The 17,504-nt window shown below is 29.0% G+C and overlaps 4 protein-coding genes across 5 annotated transcripts in view; 2 read left to right on the plus strand and 2 right to left on the minus strand.

The window, feature by feature from the left end:
• The window catches only part of LOC145742331 (uncharacterized), a 120,191-nt gene that overhangs the window by 98,322 nt on the left and 4,365 nt on the right, over positions 1-17,504 (plus strand). The window contains exons 2-6 of the mRNA XM_082560113.1: positions 9,504-9,597; positions 9,709-9,837; positions 9,971-10,110; positions 10,190-10,419; positions 10,766-11,026. Coding sequence (XP_082416239.1) covers positions 9,504-9,597; positions 9,709-9,837; positions 9,971-10,110; positions 10,190-10,419; positions 10,766-11,026 — 854 coding nt within the window. The remainder of the gene's footprint in view (positions 1-9,503; positions 9,598-9,708; positions 9,838-9,970; positions 10,111-10,189; positions 10,420-10,765; positions 11,027-17,504) is intronic.
• On the plus strand, positions 297-4,005 carry LOC145743291 (mitochondrial cardiolipin hydrolase-like). The gene is made up of 6 exons (XM_082561218.1): positions 297-355; positions 2,876-3,081; positions 3,245-3,367; positions 3,532-3,646; positions 3,706-3,819; positions 3,887-4,005. The coding sequence occupies exons 2-6, from the start codon at positions 2,896-2,898 to the stop codon at positions 3,994-3,996; spliced, it is 648 nt and encodes a 215-aa protein (XP_082417344.1). The 5' UTR covers positions 297-355; positions 2,876-2,895; the 3' UTR covers positions 3,997-4,005.
• On the minus strand, positions 4,168-6,561 carry LOC145741662 (carbonic anhydrase 2-like). 2 transcript variants are annotated; one of them, XM_082559285.1, is made up of 8 exons: positions 6,484-6,561; positions 5,940-6,025; positions 5,562-5,786; positions 5,351-5,443; positions 5,213-5,275; positions 5,074-5,128; positions 4,869-4,975; positions 4,168-4,792 (listed from the first exon to the last, which is right to left on the minus strand). In XM_082559285.1, the coding sequence occupies exons 1-8, from the start codon at positions 6,518-6,520 to the stop codon at positions 4,673-4,675; spliced, it is 786 nt and encodes a 261-aa protein (XP_082415411.1). In that variant the 5' UTR covers positions 6,521-6,561; the 3' UTR covers positions 4,168-4,672. The 2 variants fall into 2 exon arrangements, with proteins under 2 accessions (XP_082415411.1, XP_082415410.1); XM_082559284.1 differs by lacking the exon at positions 6,484-6,561 and adding an exon at positions 6,118-6,346.
• On the minus strand, positions 11,699-15,891 carry LOC145741450 (growth hormone secretagogue receptor type 1-like). Its single transcript, XM_082559041.1, has 7 exons — positions 15,776-15,891; positions 15,164-15,292; positions 14,415-14,550; positions 13,364-13,492; positions 12,637-12,776; positions 12,248-12,477; positions 11,699-12,164 (listed from the first exon to the last, which is right to left on the minus strand). The coding sequence occupies exons 1-7, from the start codon at positions 15,856-15,858 to the stop codon at positions 11,884-11,886; spliced, it is 1,128 nt and encodes a 375-aa protein (XP_082415167.1). The 5' UTR covers positions 15,859-15,891; the 3' UTR covers positions 11,699-11,883.

Consider the following 17,504-nt stretch of genomic DNA (forward strand, 5'->3'; position numbering starts at 1 on the left):
ATTTCGTATATCCATAACTATTTTAGGCTTACGTAAATGGTAAATTAGAAACTAAGTTAAATACACAATCTTCGAAAGTCAAACAGAAGTATTCGTCCGACGTGACAGTCGTACGTACGCCCGTTTTATATTTCAACACTTAAAAATCGCCCACTTAAAAAAATTCCTTTACGTAAACAAATAGACTTAAATTGTCCCGTATTATAATGCCCTGTGGTTAACAGTACACGGTGCTTTTCTTGTTTCAAGTTCCGCATACTTTAATGTGGGAATGATAGCGGGTCACCAAATCATTACGCCGAAATTTTAACCGAAATTTTCCGATAAGAAAAAAAAATCGGAGTCTTAACAGAAGGTAAGAAATTTTGTTTTACAAAAATAAATTCCACCTAAAATAAATCTCTATTTTAATAACAAAGACTCGACTAACAATAGAAATAAAAGGAAAGCTAATATACCTACAAAAAGAAAAGATTTAAAAATTTTGGTTTATTTTAAAACATGTAATTTTTATTCATTTCAACATTGGCTTTTACGTAAAAAAAACTTTAATCGGCTCAAAACTTAAATATTTAAGCAGGAAGTTTATTATTAGTATATTAAGTTTATGGTAGCTTATATAGCCGTTATAGCCGTTTAGCAAATATTTAATGTGGGCAAACATTAGGTTTAAAAATTGAGTGAAAATTAAATAAAAATTTATTGTTCTACACCCGCAACTAATTTTTATTAACAGTTTCAATATTTGATTTTCTGTTAAACCAACATTAGTCTAAATGTATGAAAATTTCGGTACTTTTCAAAAGAAAAAAAAAAAACAATAAATATATTTATTCTTTACTACTTTCATTGTTATTTTAAGATGTTTTTAGAAGTCTCAATTTTATATAGAATTGTTACGTAATAATAGAATAGGCGTCCGGTTGGAAAGCGCGTAATGTTTGTTTAAAAAAGGTTTTTTGTAATAAAAATAATTTTCCTCAAAAAGGTGATTTTTAATTTTAGGAATTTGACGTCATGGGGCTTAAAAAAATGTGCCACCAGTTTCGTTTTATATAAAATTTGTAATCTGCTGAAATTTTATTAAAAATTGCGCAACTTGGAATAAGTTTCAAATAAGATTTTAACTAAGATTAAAAAAAAAGATAAATTTCAAATTTCTTAAAAATAATTAATCAATAAATAAAAGCGCAATAAATATGTTTAATAATACAGCAAAATAAACAGCAGTTGGCTAATAATAAATACTATGATTAAACAATAACCAGTATAGCGTTAAATAAATGCGATTACACATACAGGTATGCTAAAAATAAAATACGTTACATTTAAAAGCAAGGTGAAATAATACAATCAGCTACTACATCTATGCTTTTTGCTCTTTCAATTGAACAATTCCTACAAATAAGCTCTTGGGTCCGCCATTTTACTTTGATCCATTGACGATTTAGAAATAAAATGGATTTGTTGGTCATCTTACCCAGTATATTTTGGCAACTTGTTGGTATTTTTATAATGTTCAAGCACACTTTATTGTAGATTCGTTGTTTTCCATAAACAGGACATTGCAAAATGTATTCAATATAGGGTGGGATAACCGCTGAGTTTACAGTTTTTTCCGCAACTTTACATCCCAGTTCTGACAACAATCTATTTAAAAAAAATAAATTATGTGCTATCAGCCTTTAGTAACATACCCAACAAAAAAAATTTAGAAACACATTTACATACATCCCAAAAAAATTCCTTAAAAAGCTTTGAGCTAATTTAACATTTTATATATGAAAAATACGAACGCAATATCTTTTTGATGTAGGTTTCTTGTAGCCTCCTCCAACGGTATTATTTCTTCTTGTGATGTATCGATTACAATGCCAGCAACGACGCTGTAATACATTACCAAAGAAGTAAATATCTAAAATAAAAAATATAAGATTTGATATCATTTATAGATAATTTTAAGAAAACTTTGTGATATGCACATACCTGTATTGCCCAGAGCTTCATCTTCGATATTTTTTTCAAGTTTCTTAACGATTTAAAAATTTAAAGTAAAAACACTTCTTCCGATTATTGTGATAAGCAATTTTTTGTGATTTTGCATCTTGTGGTGCGGTCATATATAATGTGTCCATAATTTAACGACTGTTCCTTTTCTAAAACAAACGTTTTGGAACTTTTTTAATATTTTTTTCCAAATTTAACAAGATTATTAAAAATTACAACATTTCATATTTGCTTGTTTTTATGGTGTAAGTTTAATTTTCAATTTCTTATCTACTACTCTTTATCCAATAAATGACGATTGATAATTTTTATCGTGACTAAATTTGGCCATAAATTTTAAATTAATAACTTTTATGACAAAAAAAACGTTTGTATTATTTGTTCAAAGGTGGAGACTTACCTATAAACTTTTAAAGAGAAAGCAATTTATTTAAATATGAAAAATTTATAAATTAGAGTACATCATATGAATTAGAGATATCAAAAATAAAAAAACCGACCTTATTCGGAAAAATTTATAAAATCTTGTAGAAAACCTTTTAAATCACGTGGTGATTCGAGACAGCGTTTCCAAAACTAATTAAAACGTTATATACTCTTATAAACATTTTGTAGCAATATCTTTAGTCGAATTATTAAAAAAATCTCATACAAACTGAAACAGAATAAATTTTTAAGTAAAACCATTTATATAACGTAACTTTTTATTTTGTAAAAAAACTGAAATGGACGTTTTTGTACAGTTTTAGGTAAAGTGTAAAAAGCATTAGGTAATCAATGCTGCCAATCTTGATTTAGGCTGATAAGTACAAATCTTAAACTGTCTTTTTTAAATAAGAATTGTTATAAATACATAATTTTTATTAAGCTAATCAGCAGACCAGTGCTATGAACAAAATAACGTGGGGCACTGTGTTAAAAATCGGTTCAATTGTTACTGTCACAGAAGGAATTTTGTATATTTTCTATAAAGCCTTAAATTGGTCATGTCGAAAATCTGTTATTCCTTGGCACAAAGTTTTGTTTTTTCCAGACAAGAAAATACCCTGTCGAGAATATTTACTTACTGCACAAGTAATTTTTTTAACCTTATACAATATTTTGAATTACTAAATGGTGGAAATTTAAAATGTGCAATACTACCCTTCGTATTTTTTTTAATTGTAATTACAGAATTGCTGTTTTCTATTTTAGTTAACTGCACTTCAATTCTAATTTTTATACACATTCATTACAGGGGTGTAAAAAGAAAAGGTGTACATATTCACATGATGAAAAATCATCTTTTATTCAACTGATCCGATGTGTTATGACAGCTGAACGGTCTCTAGATATTTGCATGTTTAGCATCACATGCCATGTACTGTCATATTTTCTATATAATTTTAAATGCAGCCTTTGTTTGTATCAACAATTGCTCTTTAAAAAAAATATTTGATTTACTAGCCTAGTGATATTGCAGATTTAGTTTAATAGCCCAGTGTCATGTTGCCTATACCATAAAACTTAATAACTGTTATCTAGGAATTAGCACAAGCTGTGTTGATAAAATATCGCCAAGGAGCTAAAGTTCGAATCATATCTGATACAGAATATATGAACCTAAAAGGATCTAAAATGCCAGAGTTTTGCAATGACGGTAAGACTTTAAATAATATTTATTTTTTAAAGTTAAGCTTACATGTAAAATTTTTTAAGGAATTCCACTAAGACATGACCGCTCTTCTTACTTAATGCATCACAAGTTTCTAATTGTGGATGGTAAAATTGTTGTAACTGGGTCATTTAATTGGACACATGCTGCTGTAATAGGTACCTTTTTTAAAATTTAATTTGTACATGGTATATTTATATTTGTGATTGTTGTATTATTTTTAAGGTAACAACGAAAATGTTTTGGTTTCAAACCACCCTGATATTCTGGAACCTTATTCAAAAGAGTTTGAAAATTTGTGGTTAAAATTTTGTCCTTTAAATGAAATAAAATAATTTTAACCACTTTGGAATGTAATTTCTAACACACAGATAAGTTATAGTTAATGTTTTACAATATTAACATGTAGTTTTAAATAAATGAGCTGTAAACCCCATTGTAATCCTGTTTAAGGATCGTACGTAACAACACCTTGTATTTTTTTAAATTTACAAAAAACATTTTTCAAATTACAACATTTCATTTATTTCACAGAATTATTACCAAAGACACCACAAAACATTTATTTGATATAATAACTTTCAAAAATTAATGTCCCATATACAGGTAAATTTAAATGTTAGGTACGGATTCCATGCTAAATGTAATAGGACGGCCATAAAAATGGACCATATAATAAAGAATAAAATATATAGTGCATGTTAAGTTCAAGTAGGACGACATTAAAAACAGACATTTGATTAAAACAATAAAAATGGCTAAGTTAGATACGTTAACATAGTTGGCTAAAATCAAAATTGTTAAAACCGTAGGAATGCATATCAATGTGTTAAAAGCATGCACTAATAAGCTTGAATGTAATGCCAGAAGTGTAATAATGTTTTGAATATGAGGTATGGTCTATTTAAAAATTATTCTTGTGTATGGATAAAAGCAATGATAAAAACTAACTTGATTACATAAAATTACCCTTTATAAAGAATTACATGGCAAACTTTAGATTTGAAATTTTTAGTGGTTGTTACAGACAAGGCATCTGTTATGGATAGGTTGAACTGGCCTGAAGTTATCCACAAGAACCACATCGCTATCTTCTTTTTTGTTGCTACACAATTTTCGCAGGGAAGAAATCTACAAAAAAGTGTTTTTATAAACTTTTTTACTACACTAAGAATTATCAAAAAAAGGAAATATTAAGAATATATACCTGTTCTTCTGATATAAAGACCGGTGAAGTAAAGTTAATCCATTGTACACATTCACTTAATGGTGGAGTAGTTAGACTTCCACTATAAAATGTGTATTCATCCCTCTCTGTAAATAAAACATAGCATATTGATATATATAATTAAACAACTTTTAATGTAACTCCATTGGACGTACTGTTGTACTTTAATATTTGTAACACTTACTTGAAGGTAGCATGGATTCAAATTCTAGCCCCTCAGCTATATCAACGGCCATACCCTATTATAATACAAAATATATTTACTGATACTATTATATCTTTAAATAAAAGTAAAAATAAATCTAGAAGCCTACTTAAATTACCTTGTGTGGTACTTTGTTAACATATTCAGCAATTTTGTCAAAAGATTTTGTTGAATCTCCGACCTACAATAAAACAAAAAATAGGAATTAAATTTTCAGATCTTTTTAACATGACTTTTATAAGATTTTATAGCTTACCTGTAGAAAAACCCCAAGAACGCAAAGCCCATCTTCATGTTCAAGTGCTTCATTGAACGATTTATATTTCTCATTCAAATGAACTAAATGCATCTAAAATAACACTAGTAATGTTAAAATCAATATAACAATAATTAATTTTAATAAGACCCAAATTTTAATTGTAAGTGCAAAAATGCTAAGCAGTTTTCTATTATTAGTTTTTAATTACCTCAGCAGAATAAGATTGACCATTCAATGTATGTTCTGAACCCCGATCATTTTCAGCCCCCCAGTGAAAGTGAAATTGTAAAAGACGATGGCGTCCAGCCAATGGCCCACCACTGATTGCAGAGTTCGATCCGCTAGTTGAAAATGTAACGGAATGTCCGCTATTCACAACAGAAGTCAGATCTTTTGGGTCATAATTAATTTCTAGTTTGGGAAATGCCTTATTCTAAATAAAAAAAAGTAAAATTTATACATGTTATTATCACTACAATTAAATCCACTGTCAGACTGTGTTATTTTTTTTAAATAACCCTGCCTTAATTACTTTATACTAGTTAGCAAGTCAAAAAATTATGCATAAACAATATTGAAAATTTACCTGCAAATTTTTGGTGTTTAGGTCAATTGGTGATTGCCTTTTTCCATTTGCAGCTATCGGGAACAAACTACCCCATTTATCCGGAGCTACAAAAACAGAATATGTCGTTAAATAACTAAATTACACACTTACTATGCTAAATTACTATACTATATTTAGTTTACAATTATGCGAATACCATTATAATATTTTTGTTGAAAAGTTTTTGTTAAATTGCCGTTAGCTTTGATTAAACGATTCCAACCAGTTCTTATCATGATTGCAATATTCAAGTTTGATCGTTATCATAATTAATATTAATAAAATTCAGTCATATTGCGACTGTTTTAATCAAAACTAAAACTTTATAAACCTTTTGACTGAAAACAGGCACACGCGTATTGTTTACGGTTGACGCGTTTTGTGGTATTATGACGTAACAGGTGTTTCCGTTGTAAATTTAGATATTTATGCTCATACGTTTATCCTCTTTTAATAATACCGTAAAATTTACAAATTAATAAAAACCCTGGAATAAGGATAACTCAAAATTATACGTTCTTACTTATTTTTCCATTTCCGTAACCCCATTGTCCAGACATTTTTAATTTTAAATTCTTAATTTAACCTAAAAAATAAACAAAAATTTGAGTATTTTTCGATTTTACTTTTTTTGCACATTTTCGAATTGCTAAGTTTACTTGTCCTACTCAAGATTACATTAAACTGTTTGCAAAACCTGCATACATATAAGAAAAAACTCTTTTTATAAGCTGTCATTTTAACCTACTTTTTTAACCGGCACTGTAAAATTTAATTACACTACTTGACTTAGAAAGGGTGTTTTCTATTTATGTCTACATGACCATATAATTATGTTTTTCGTTTATAAAACATCATGCTTATTTTCAAGTTAAGGCGTTAACAAAAACGCCCCCATTTGCACCATAATTATAAACGATAACTTTGTTTGCACCACACTATAACGAGTACTGTGGGTTTTATACTGTATCTGTATTGCGGCCTAATAAATCCTATGTAGGTCAGTGCACTAATTGTTTCTGGTAATTTAACGCTTCTCGACTGTATTGTTATATGAGCCTGTACTTTTATGCATGTAATAATGGGGCTTTATTACTATTACTCATCACTGTCGAATTCATTGACTGGTATATAGTGAACGGTGCTTGATTGAAGAGGAAGTTCCTTTACAAATGATATTCACGTATCCTGTATTGCTACATTTAAAAAATGAATGTGGCAATGGAAATCGATATATATTGATGCAAAAATCTTAATTATAAACGTGATTGTATTGTTAAGTTTTTATTGGCTTGTTGACCTATTAATCAAGTAGCGCCACGTGATTAGCAATTATGCACTAACTCATATGCAAACATGGTCAATAAAGAATGATTTTGAAATATAAGCATAAACATATGAACCATTTAAGTAGTAAATCTTATTAAGGTTGAACTAAAATGAACTTCGTGTAGTTATGTTAAGCACAAGTTTAAAAAGCCCTTTCTGTAAAGCCATAAACACACACATCAATTTTGTGGTAATAAACCAAACACATCAATAATTTATAGATATCCTTAATATTAAACTAATTTAACCCGGCGTTTTTTCTAGCTGTCTATCACTTATTTTTTCAAGACAAACTTATATAGGCTAAATAGCACGGTGTTATGCTTTAATGTTGACATGTCAATATACTAAACACTTAAAAGTATGCAGACATAACTTAAGAGGATTTTACGAGACAAAAATTCTGTACACATCAGCACATTTATTATGACACGGTATTTCTTTATTCTCGCCACGCAACATTGACTATTTAAACAGTGTGGTACCGGTTAGGCGTATCGTATTGCCTTGTATGTTTAAATGGATGACATTCACTTGCCTTGAAATAATACACAAAAATATACAAATACAAAGTTAGTACACAACATAAGCTTTTTATAGCTTAATTTTACCTTAAACCAGTAATTTAACAAAACTATTGCCTAACTTAGACTATTGCCTAAATAGACTTTATAAAAAACTATAACTTAACCCTTTAACTTTATTACAATGAAAATGTTTATTAAAATTTAAGAGAAACTTTTATTACTAAACCAAATTTGAAAAACAAAGCCTTTTAACTCCCTGTGAAAATCAACAATTTTTAAATTGAGGATAAACAAAAAAATGAAAATGAGATAACAACAGATTAAATGTGCATAAGTAAGTTCATAAGAATTAGCGCAATAACCACTACGCAAAGCCGCCGGCTATGTTTATAATTTTTAGTAGAAAATGAAGTAAATTAAATGTCTATTTATAAACATTTTTAAATTTTTAAAAATCAAGCAATGCCTTTTAAATGGTAAAGGGTTTAAATTATTTAAAAATCAATTTTACACGATAATGCTTGTAAAATTACCCTATATTATGGTTTGCACAACAGTTAAAGCTTTTTATTTTAAAAGTTGTTTTTTAGTAATCTTTGAAATTAAATAACTTAAATCTGGCAGCTAACTTCAGCCTGGTATGCGTAGCATTATAAAATGTATCGTTATATGGTAGTAATGTAAGGGCATTTGGACGTTAAAATGATATTTTTGTTAAGTTACTATGAAAAAGTTGTAGAAATAAATTGTATTAACTTTTTTTTAACTTGCTCAAACTTAATGACTTTAAATTAAAATTAGATAGAGTTTGTAGATTATATTTTTGTGCTACCTAGTACTTTTTAGACAAAAAGTTAAACAGAGTGTTTGACTCACTTTTATGTCTTAAAAAAATATTAAAACAAATAGAAGAGTAAAGTACGTAAGTTTTACGCATTAAATGCTTACTTAGTCTATCGACATTGTTATTATAATTCGAGTCATTTTAAAAACGCATCAAACCACGTATTATGCATTGTCTAGGCAAAACAACCTCTATTTAAACCAGAAAAAATGATGCAAAACATTTATAGGTGTTCACTGTATATAAACAGCTGAAATATTTTGTTACGCGCAATTTAAGACATTTTAAGATAACTATAACTTGAAAAAATAGTTGGCCAAAGCGTAGCATGCTTTTCAGAAATTTAAAATCTAAAACTATTTTTATTTTAAATATATAGTTGTTTTCATAAATATTTATAAATATTAAGCTGTATCTCTTAACAAAATGGAAAATGTTACAATAGCAAAGGTATTGGAAAATGAAACTGTCAATTCTACTTTAGAACCTTACGTTCGACCATTTGACGAAATTGGGATATTTGTTTCAGCATTTATTCTCATCAGTTTTTTGGTCATCGGGTTGATTGCAAACAGTTTGACAATTGCTGTTATTTTGTTTTACAAAACCTTAAGGTAATTACTATAATTAATATGCATATTGTGTATATTTAAACAGTGTCTGTGTGTTTATACAAGTATAAAAGTAGACTTATTAATTAATTTTTTTTTTAAATTAGCATATAATCTACATTCTTGGTATAAATAGTAGGTGATATTGTACTTGGAATTTTTTAGGTTTAATTATAAATTCTCTTATATTTAGTGATAGCATATTCATGAGAATGATATTGTCCCTATGTGCTTCAGACCTAATCTCTGCATTGATAAGTTGGTTATTTCTATATAGAAGAACATGGGGCTTTGATGATTGGGCTTTACCTGGGATTTTTTGCAAGGTTTTAAATATTTTCTTTTTAATTGTTAGGCTAAGTTTTCAACATTTATAAAGTTAAAAAGTCGTTTTTTATTGAAAAGTCATGAAATGTAGTATTTTTATTTTGTTGTAGTTCTACTGGGCAGCTGATATCATGACGTCATACGTAACAGCCTTACATATTCTTGCATTTGCCCTTCTTCGCTTTATATCAATAAGATTTCCACTACAACAGGCAAAAGTAACGATGCGACATTGCAACGTAAGTAAAGATTAAACACCAACAATAACCATTAGGAATGTGTTCCCTATCAGATTATGCACAGAATCAGGTTTGTAGGGCCAAATGACATATTTTACAGACATATATTTAACTACAAGTTATGTTTTATTAGATTCTAATGTTTTCTATTTGGCTGATTTGTTTTTTATCTGGATTCGTTCCATTTTTTCTTTGGTTTGATGCTTCTCCAAGAGATAGATACGCAAGTACGCCCGATGCAAGATGGCCAGCTTGTACACTTAGTATATCATAGTAAAAATTTTCAAATTTTCTTGTAACAAATTTTTAAAGACGCCATGTTTTTTTTTACCAAATATTTATTGTTATTCAGTCTCAAAGACTATGCCATATACCAACGTGTTGGCCTTCCCATATTTCTGTACTTACCTTTAGTACTTGTGATATTTTTGTGCGGGTATATAGCCTGGACCGTTAAGCAAAGCGCATCGAAAGCTCCTATTTCAAAGAAAAATGCAAAAAGGCAAAGAAAAGAAAAACAAGCCGTCTTACAACTGCTACTAATTGTAATAGCTTTTTTGGTTGGATATGTTCCCTTTACAGGTTAGAACTTAAATTGTTATTTTGTAAGCATTGGCTTAAACATTAATATCTTGATAAAATTCTATATAAAATTAGTCAGATTTAAAGCAAACTATAAAACTGAAACCAGACATTACTATTTTCTAAAAGCAGACATAACATTTTTTAGCAATAACTTAACACACGTTTTAAATTTTACCTCACTAAAAATAACAAACTACTGCTTTAAAGTACGTTGTCATTTACGCCTGGGTTTTACAAAAACGTGCTATGTTGTAATATAATAATACCTTTTATTTTGCCACAATGAAAAGTTTATGTTAAAATGTATCTTAGATTGTCATTTAAATTATTTCTTTCTATTTAGTTTACGATTTTTGGGGAATAGGAAACTACCCAAACACTTCCTACTATAGAACAGTTGATTACTGGTTTGGCACCATTGAATATTACTTTCTTCGTCTTTCTGAATGCCTAAATCCACTTTTCTATAACTTGGGTTCATCTATGATGCGTGGTTACACTATCAAGTTTATTAAAACCAAGTTGTGTTGCTGTTTTGCGAGCGAAACCAAAAAAAGGAGAATTTCGGCCAGTACATTTACAACTGTGTCTGGAAGAAATTTTGGTGTATAGTTATTTACAAATCTATGTAAAATTCACGACTTTGTCTAGAAATGAGAGATTTTTGCATAATTATTATAATAGCAAGAAGGTGTTAAAATTACTAACGTAAAGCTCTTGAAATTTTAAAACATTGTTTTTCTGATTATTATGATTAATAAGTTGTTTTGTTGCGTTTTTAAAGTTTTGTAAAATAAAAATAAAAGCTGTTTATATAAAAAAATGTAGTTTTTTAGCTTTATATTTATATCATAAATTTATTTATTTGTAATCCTCATTTGCTATGTACATAGCTGCCTAGAATTTATTTATTGCAACATCTGGCGTAAATTTTAAGTTGTGCCTCAAATCGGCAACGCGCGCTTTTTCAATTTAGGCATTCGACGTTTATTCGTAAACCTAACTATTTCTTAAGCCACTTTTTGCTAACAGTTAAAGTAAAAGGTTGTGGATAGCCTATAGTAATATATTTTTTAATACTAGTGTATAGACACTTAAGAGTTGTTTATTTGAAAGATATATGTCACAACATTAAAAACTTACAGTGAACTTTAACCAGAATAACATCTTTATGCAAAAATAAATACAAATACAACCACCAAAACTGAAATAGTTTTGCAGTTACATTATTGTAAAGCAAAGAAAAACATTAACAACAAAATTGCACATTGAAAAAAAGGCAGCAAAAATACATAAAAGTGCTTTGAAAAAGGTCTATTTACAAATAAAATTACAGTTATACAAGAAAATATAATTCAACTAAAACTATAGCGTATTGTCCGGGGCTGTAACAGGCTCAACCAATAAGCAAAACTAACAAATATAGCAAAAAATATCGGATATTATGAATAACAAAAATTATTAAACCCCGAAATTGTGTGTCCCATTTTCAGCTGTTTCGCTAGTCCCCCCATCTATAGTATCCCTTCTTTTACTATCGCCCCAATCCAAACAACGAAACAGTTTAAACTTAACAAACGACGCTGTATGCTTACGCATTTTCGACGAGCCCAGGTTATAGAATATGGGGTTAAGGCATTCCGAAAAGCGCAGAAAAAAGTATTCGATCATTCCAAACCAGTAGTCAGCTAAGCGAAAATATCTAGTATCGGGATGGTCTTGTACGCTAAAAAACTCATATGCTAAAAAAGAAAACAATATAAAAGCACCCATCCACTATAGAAAAAATAATATAAAAATTATTTTGTTGCAGTTTACGCTTTACCTGTAAACGGAATGTATCCTAGAAGAAACGATGCGGCGATAAGCATTAACTGAAGGACAGCCTGCCTTTCTTTTCTTCGTCGTTTTTCTCTTGAGCTCATGTTTTTTTCAACCCTTGACCTTACTTTAACAGTAGCAGCGATAAGAATGCACAAACTTACAACCCCAATTGTAGGAACGTATAAGAATAAAACGTAGCCAATCTTCTGGTACAAGATGTATTTATCCAAGCTGTATAAACCAAAAAACACGTGGGTTCGAATTTTTTACAAAAGCAGAAGGACAATTTTCGTGGCGAATGTAAAGGATAAGCTATCACATTACATTTAGATTTACATAATATGCAAATTGAACTTGCTTTACATATAACTAGTGTAGTATACAACTTACTCTTCAACAATATTAGTGCATGAAGGCCACCGGGCGTCTGGTAGCCCACTTAAACGATCCCGCGGTCTGGCATCAAAAATAATAAAAAATGGGATAAAACCGCTAAAGAAACTAGCTGCCCAGATAAGACCTATCCAGATCTTCAAAAAAATTAAATTTAATTATGTTTTGTTTCATGTTGAGTAATTAAATTACAGCCAACAGCCAGTAATAAAATTGGATACCTGCCCTATCAGCCTAAACAGGTGAAAAATCTCAAAAAACTATTATGTGAATTGGGAAACTTACGAATAAGAAACCTAAATGTAAATTAAACAGGTGCACAGTTGACTGAACAAATATGTAAGAAGGTTCAAAGAACAACCATGTTAAGCTAAACTGTTTTTATTTCTGACATTGAAAATCAGCTGGGAATTGATTACTTTTAACATTTAAAATACATTTTTTTCAAGATTTTGTTTTAGTTGCTAAAACAACAAAGCCAGTATATTAATTTCTTCTAAATTAGCCCCTAACTGTTCAGTTATCTTAAAATAAATTTGTCTGGTAGTGCAAGTGCTGTTAAAACAGACTTGGCCCCAATAACAGTAGGCTAATTCCTTATCTTAATTTACACCTCCCATTTATACACTAAATGTTAATCTTGTTTATTACGGTCACATTACCCTAATACCTTTACCTAATCTTTTTTTTTAATTTTGCAGCAAATTAAAGATTTATAACTTACGTTGCCATGTTTAATTGTGATTTTGTTGTATAAAACTGGAAACTGAATTGAAATGTAACGAAGAATTGCAAAGGAGAGAATGTGAAGAGCGGTTACATATGACGTCATAATGTCGGTTGCCCAGTAAAACTGCAAAATGAATAGAAATGATAAATCATTTGTTTTTAAATGGTAAATTGGTAATTTTTTAGCCCATTTATGTTATTAAGCAATTTGTGGTAGTTTTGGCATTAAAAATTATACATACAAGTTAATACGAGTAATATAAGCCTACAATTGTTTTAGAATAAAGTTACCAACAATTTTTACTAAGCATCAATTTTAGTACCACGCAGATTGTTGGCACCACGCAGGAAAAACGGAAAATAAAATATTGCCTAACAGTTATTCTGTAAAAATGTGGATCAATTAGTATAAATAAAAAAAAAACTGCAATGACGTTTAAACAAATACTGCAACAGACATACTACAAAAGGTGGGTAGTAACCACACGTTGTAGTACAATACGTTTATCATGAAAATGGGCATGTGTCTATCAACCAACACGTACGCTCTATATATGGTTATATGGAACATTTCAACGCATTAATAGCTAAAAATAACTACAAACGTCAGCAAGCGTTTTTTGCATTGTTTAGGTTAACATATAATAGGTCGCTAATGTTTGATTTAATTGTTTTGCGACATGATTAACCTGTTTTTAAACGAATTTTTGCTTAATTTTGTTAATCATGATGTATGTACGCAAGCAAAAACGTGTCGGACTTCTAATGCGTGAATAAAGTAAATAAATTTGTGAACCGAGTTAAACTTCTAAACACGCCAGCAGTAAGAATCTACCGTAAAACCCAATTTCTAAAAAATTAAATGTCTTATACAAACCGTTATTATTTTGAACGTCAAAATTATTAAATCACTTGTACTTTAAAGTTTCCAGAAAAACTCTTGTACTTTACGGTTCTCGCTATTTTCTCTCTCGTACTTTACGGTTTTAAGTTTTTTTGAAAACCGTAAAGTACAAGTGATTTAAAAAAATAATGAGCAGACTTACCCTGCAAAATATGGCAGGTAACGGTGCCCAATTATCAAAACCCCACGTTCTTCTATACAGAAATAACCAACTAATAAGTGCAGATATTAGGTCTGAAACGCAGAGGGACATAATAAATCTCATGAATACATTTTCCCTGTAAAACAAAAACACATTTTAAATGAATTTTTAAAAATATTTTAATGAAGATCACAGTAGGATTTTTTTTTAATAAAACATAAAATTCTTTATTAAAGTCGGAATTTTAATTTTTTTTTTGTTTAAAAATGGCCTAAATCCCTACGTGTTACATTATATAAAATTTACGGAGAGCTTTTAATAAGAAACGGAAAGACAAAAAAAATTAAAAAATAGGTAAACAATTAACTCCAACGCCAAAGGGATAAGATTATATTGCAAATATAATCCATATAATCCAGTCAGGTTAATTTCGGTCTTATTAAAATAATTGGCCATTTATAAAAATTTCGCTAAATTATTTAATAAGAGAAATTTTTAGAAATTTACATCGAAAACAAAAGTGTCAATCAAAATAATTTTGGTTTAATTGGTGATATATACTTTTTATGTAAAATAACTAAACGCTACATTTAAAGACTAATAATTAAAAAAGTTTACACAAGAATTTTTTTTTTTTTTTTGAACAAATAATTTTAACATTTCGCCAAAATTATAAATGTTTTTATTTTTATTATAAATTCAAATATTTTTTAGGTTAAACAGAATGTCAATTTATGACGTCACTTTACCTTAGAGATCTGTAAGTTGCCACCACAGCAATAGTAAGCGAATTTCCAATAAGTCCAAACACAAGCAAAGTGAAAATAATTGTCGCTGAAACAATTATTCCTGTTTGATCGAAAGGCAAAACAACAGGTCTGTAAAAAACATTTTTAAATTAATTTTATTGTTTTAATATTTTGAAAAAACTTAAAAAAAAAAAAAAATTTTATTAAATTATTTTAAAATTGTAAATGTTAAGAAACCCGACAACGTTTATAAAAAGAAGGATTGCATTAAATTAACATTAAACTTTTTTGAAATAGAATTGTATGGGTGGGTTTTACGTAAAGTAATACTCAAAAGATTTAGAAAACCTTAAAATACATAGTTTAAACAATACGTTATTTAGGAAACCCCTTTTTGCAAATTGGTACAAAGAAGTTTTTTTGTAAAACAGAAATAGTATCTGTTTTGCATACCGTTTTTTATTGAAATTCTTTAGAGAGCAAACCGCAGAATTTAAAATAACTTTAACCCCAAAATAAGTTTAAAATAATTTTCTCAATAGTCTAGCACCGAATTTTGCGACAAAAACCCCTAAAAACTGGTTTATAAAGCTTAAACTATATGAAACTTACGTCATGGTAGAATTAAATTCAGAATACGTGGGTGTTGTAAAATTTCCCTTTGAAGTTAGGTTTGAATCTGCACTGAGCTCCATTTCAATTTTGGGCCCAGATAAAGTTTCCACCAACGAAGTCATTCCTTTCAGTTCAACCAATTTTTTTTTAACAATTATCTGAAACAATATTGATACAAAGCGTTAAAGGTCAATAGATCATTGTTTTTACGGTCAAGGGTAGTCCACTATAACTACTATAATTTACACTTGTTTACTTTACCGGTATGTTGAAAATGTAATTGTGATAATTACGAATATTCTAATAAAAAAAGTTTACTTTACCTAGATTATTCTATGGTTACGTTTTTATTTAAATTTGATTTACCTAAAAAACTAGCATCATTTAAGTTAGAGTTTATTGAAATACTATAAAACACTAATTAACAATATATTTTTATAACATAGTCGCCCTTCTGATTGGTTCCGATAACAAAAACTCCCACTCGAACATGACTGATAAAAAAACTAACAAAAGTTACTAAACGCGTTTGTAACAATAACAAACAAATGTTTACATTTCTATTATCGGAATTAGTGTAAACATACATATTACTAATTTGGGATATCCTTAATTAAGGCATCCTATATAGAACACGTAGTAATTAAAATGTTTGGTAAATAGTAAACTTTAAAAATCATCAGCTTCACAGAAAATTAAAACTACCCTTCTTATTCTATCAAATATGAATTAATGGCGATAACTTAAGCCTAAATAAACTCTTACGTGTTTTTGGGACGATTAACTCGTTGGTTATTACTATTTCTAACCGCAAATTACAGAAAAGCGGTTTTAATAATTGCTACTCAAACTACTTGTTAGATTTAACCATCTTTACAAATTTCACAGACTATAATTTAATTTAATAACCAGTTTACCGCCCTTTCATTTACAACTATTTTGTTCAAATTATAAATACTAAGCGTTTTATTAACACGTTAAGCACCCAAACTCAGTACTTTAAATGTGCTATCACATATATAGTTATATAACCCATTCCTAGAATAAAATACACATCTACCTATTGTCAACAGAAATGTCACGAAAAATGACACCATCATTTTTTTGCTAAAAAAATAAAAGATCCCACTACATGCATTAAATATCATTTTTTTAGCCCACAATTGTTTTAAAATGACGACGTGACTAAATGCTTCCGATTAGACAATGTTTCTCACGTTAACCTGCTTACACTATACCAGCTTACCTAAAAATAACTTCACTGTTATTTTTTATTAGCCTTTAAGCGATCTAACTTTTGCGTTTATTATGTTTGAAGTGCGTAATATTCTAGCCTCGTGTCTTTTTGTATGTATTTTCGCTATGTATCGGTTATATTATCCGAAGCATAGGCTACGTAAGAAGACCGCTTATCTTTAATTAAACCATGAAGTCTAATGACTTTAAATTTGTCGACAGTTTTATTATTGCCCCACGACAGTAGCTTTCTGTTTTGCATTTGTTGTTAAAAATTATTTTACGCTCCGTCGCCAAAAACCTTGCACGAGATGCTATTTCTTAGTACTGCCTATTCATAAACACCCTGTATCGGTATTCGGTGGCTGTCTATTATTGTAAATTACTTGGGTCGGGTCATGTCAATTGACTTTGAATTGTATTACACGCTCGAGCGGGTTTAGCATTTTTCGGGTCAAATCGTCGATTAATCTTATCAAGTTTAACATTC

Source organism: Corella eumyota, chromosome 2, assembly GCF_963082875.1.
Source record: "Corella eumyota chromosome 2, kaCorEumy4.1, whole genome shotgun sequence".
Classification (NCBI taxonomy): Eukaryota; Metazoa; Chordata; class Ascidiacea; order Phlebobranchia; family Corellidae; genus Corella; species Corella eumyota.

What these genes read in the sequence shown, in the direction of transcription:
- LOC145741450 (XM_082559041.1), bottom strand. Translation starts at nt 15,858, where the DNA reads ATGGAGCTCAGTGCAGATTCAAACCTAACTTCAAAGGGAAATTTTACA. An exon ending in GCAACTTACAGATCTCTAAG is followed by an intron (nt 14,551 to 15,163) that starts GTAAAGTGACGT and finishes TTTGTTTTACAG; the next exon opens with GGAAAATGTATTCATGAGAT. An exon ending in TCACAATTAAACATGGCAAC is followed by an intron (nt 12,777 to 13,363) that starts GTAAGTTATAAA and finishes ATTTTTTTGAAG; the next exon opens with ATCTGGATAGGTCTTATCTG.
- LOC145741662 (XM_082559284.1), bottom strand. Translation starts at nt 6,196, where the DNA reads ATGATAAGAACTGGTTGGAATCGTTTAATCAAAGCTAACGGCAATTTA. An exon ending in TTCTTGGGGTTTTTCTACAG is followed by an intron (nt 5,276 to 5,350) that starts GTAAGCTATAAA and finishes GTTTTATTGTAG; the next exon opens with GTCGGAGATTCAACAAAATC. An exon ending in TGAATCCATGCTACCTTCAA is followed by an intron (nt 4,976 to 5,073) that starts GTAAGTGTTACA and finishes TTTTATTTACAG; the next exon opens with AGAGGGATGAATACACATTT.
- LOC145743291 (XM_082561218.1), top strand. Translation starts at nt 2,896, where the DNA reads ATGAACAAAATAACGTGGGGCACTGTGTTAAAAATCGGTTCAATTGTT. An exon ending in AATATTTACTTACTGCACAA is followed by an intron (nt 3,082 to 3,244) that starts GTAATTTTTTTA and finishes CATTCATTACAG; the next exon opens with GGGTGTAAAAAGAAAAGGTG. An exon ending in GCCAGAGTTTTGCAATGACG is followed by an intron (nt 3,647 to 3,705) that starts GTAAGACTTTAA and finishes AAATTTTTTAAG; the next exon opens with GAATTCCACTAAGACATGAC.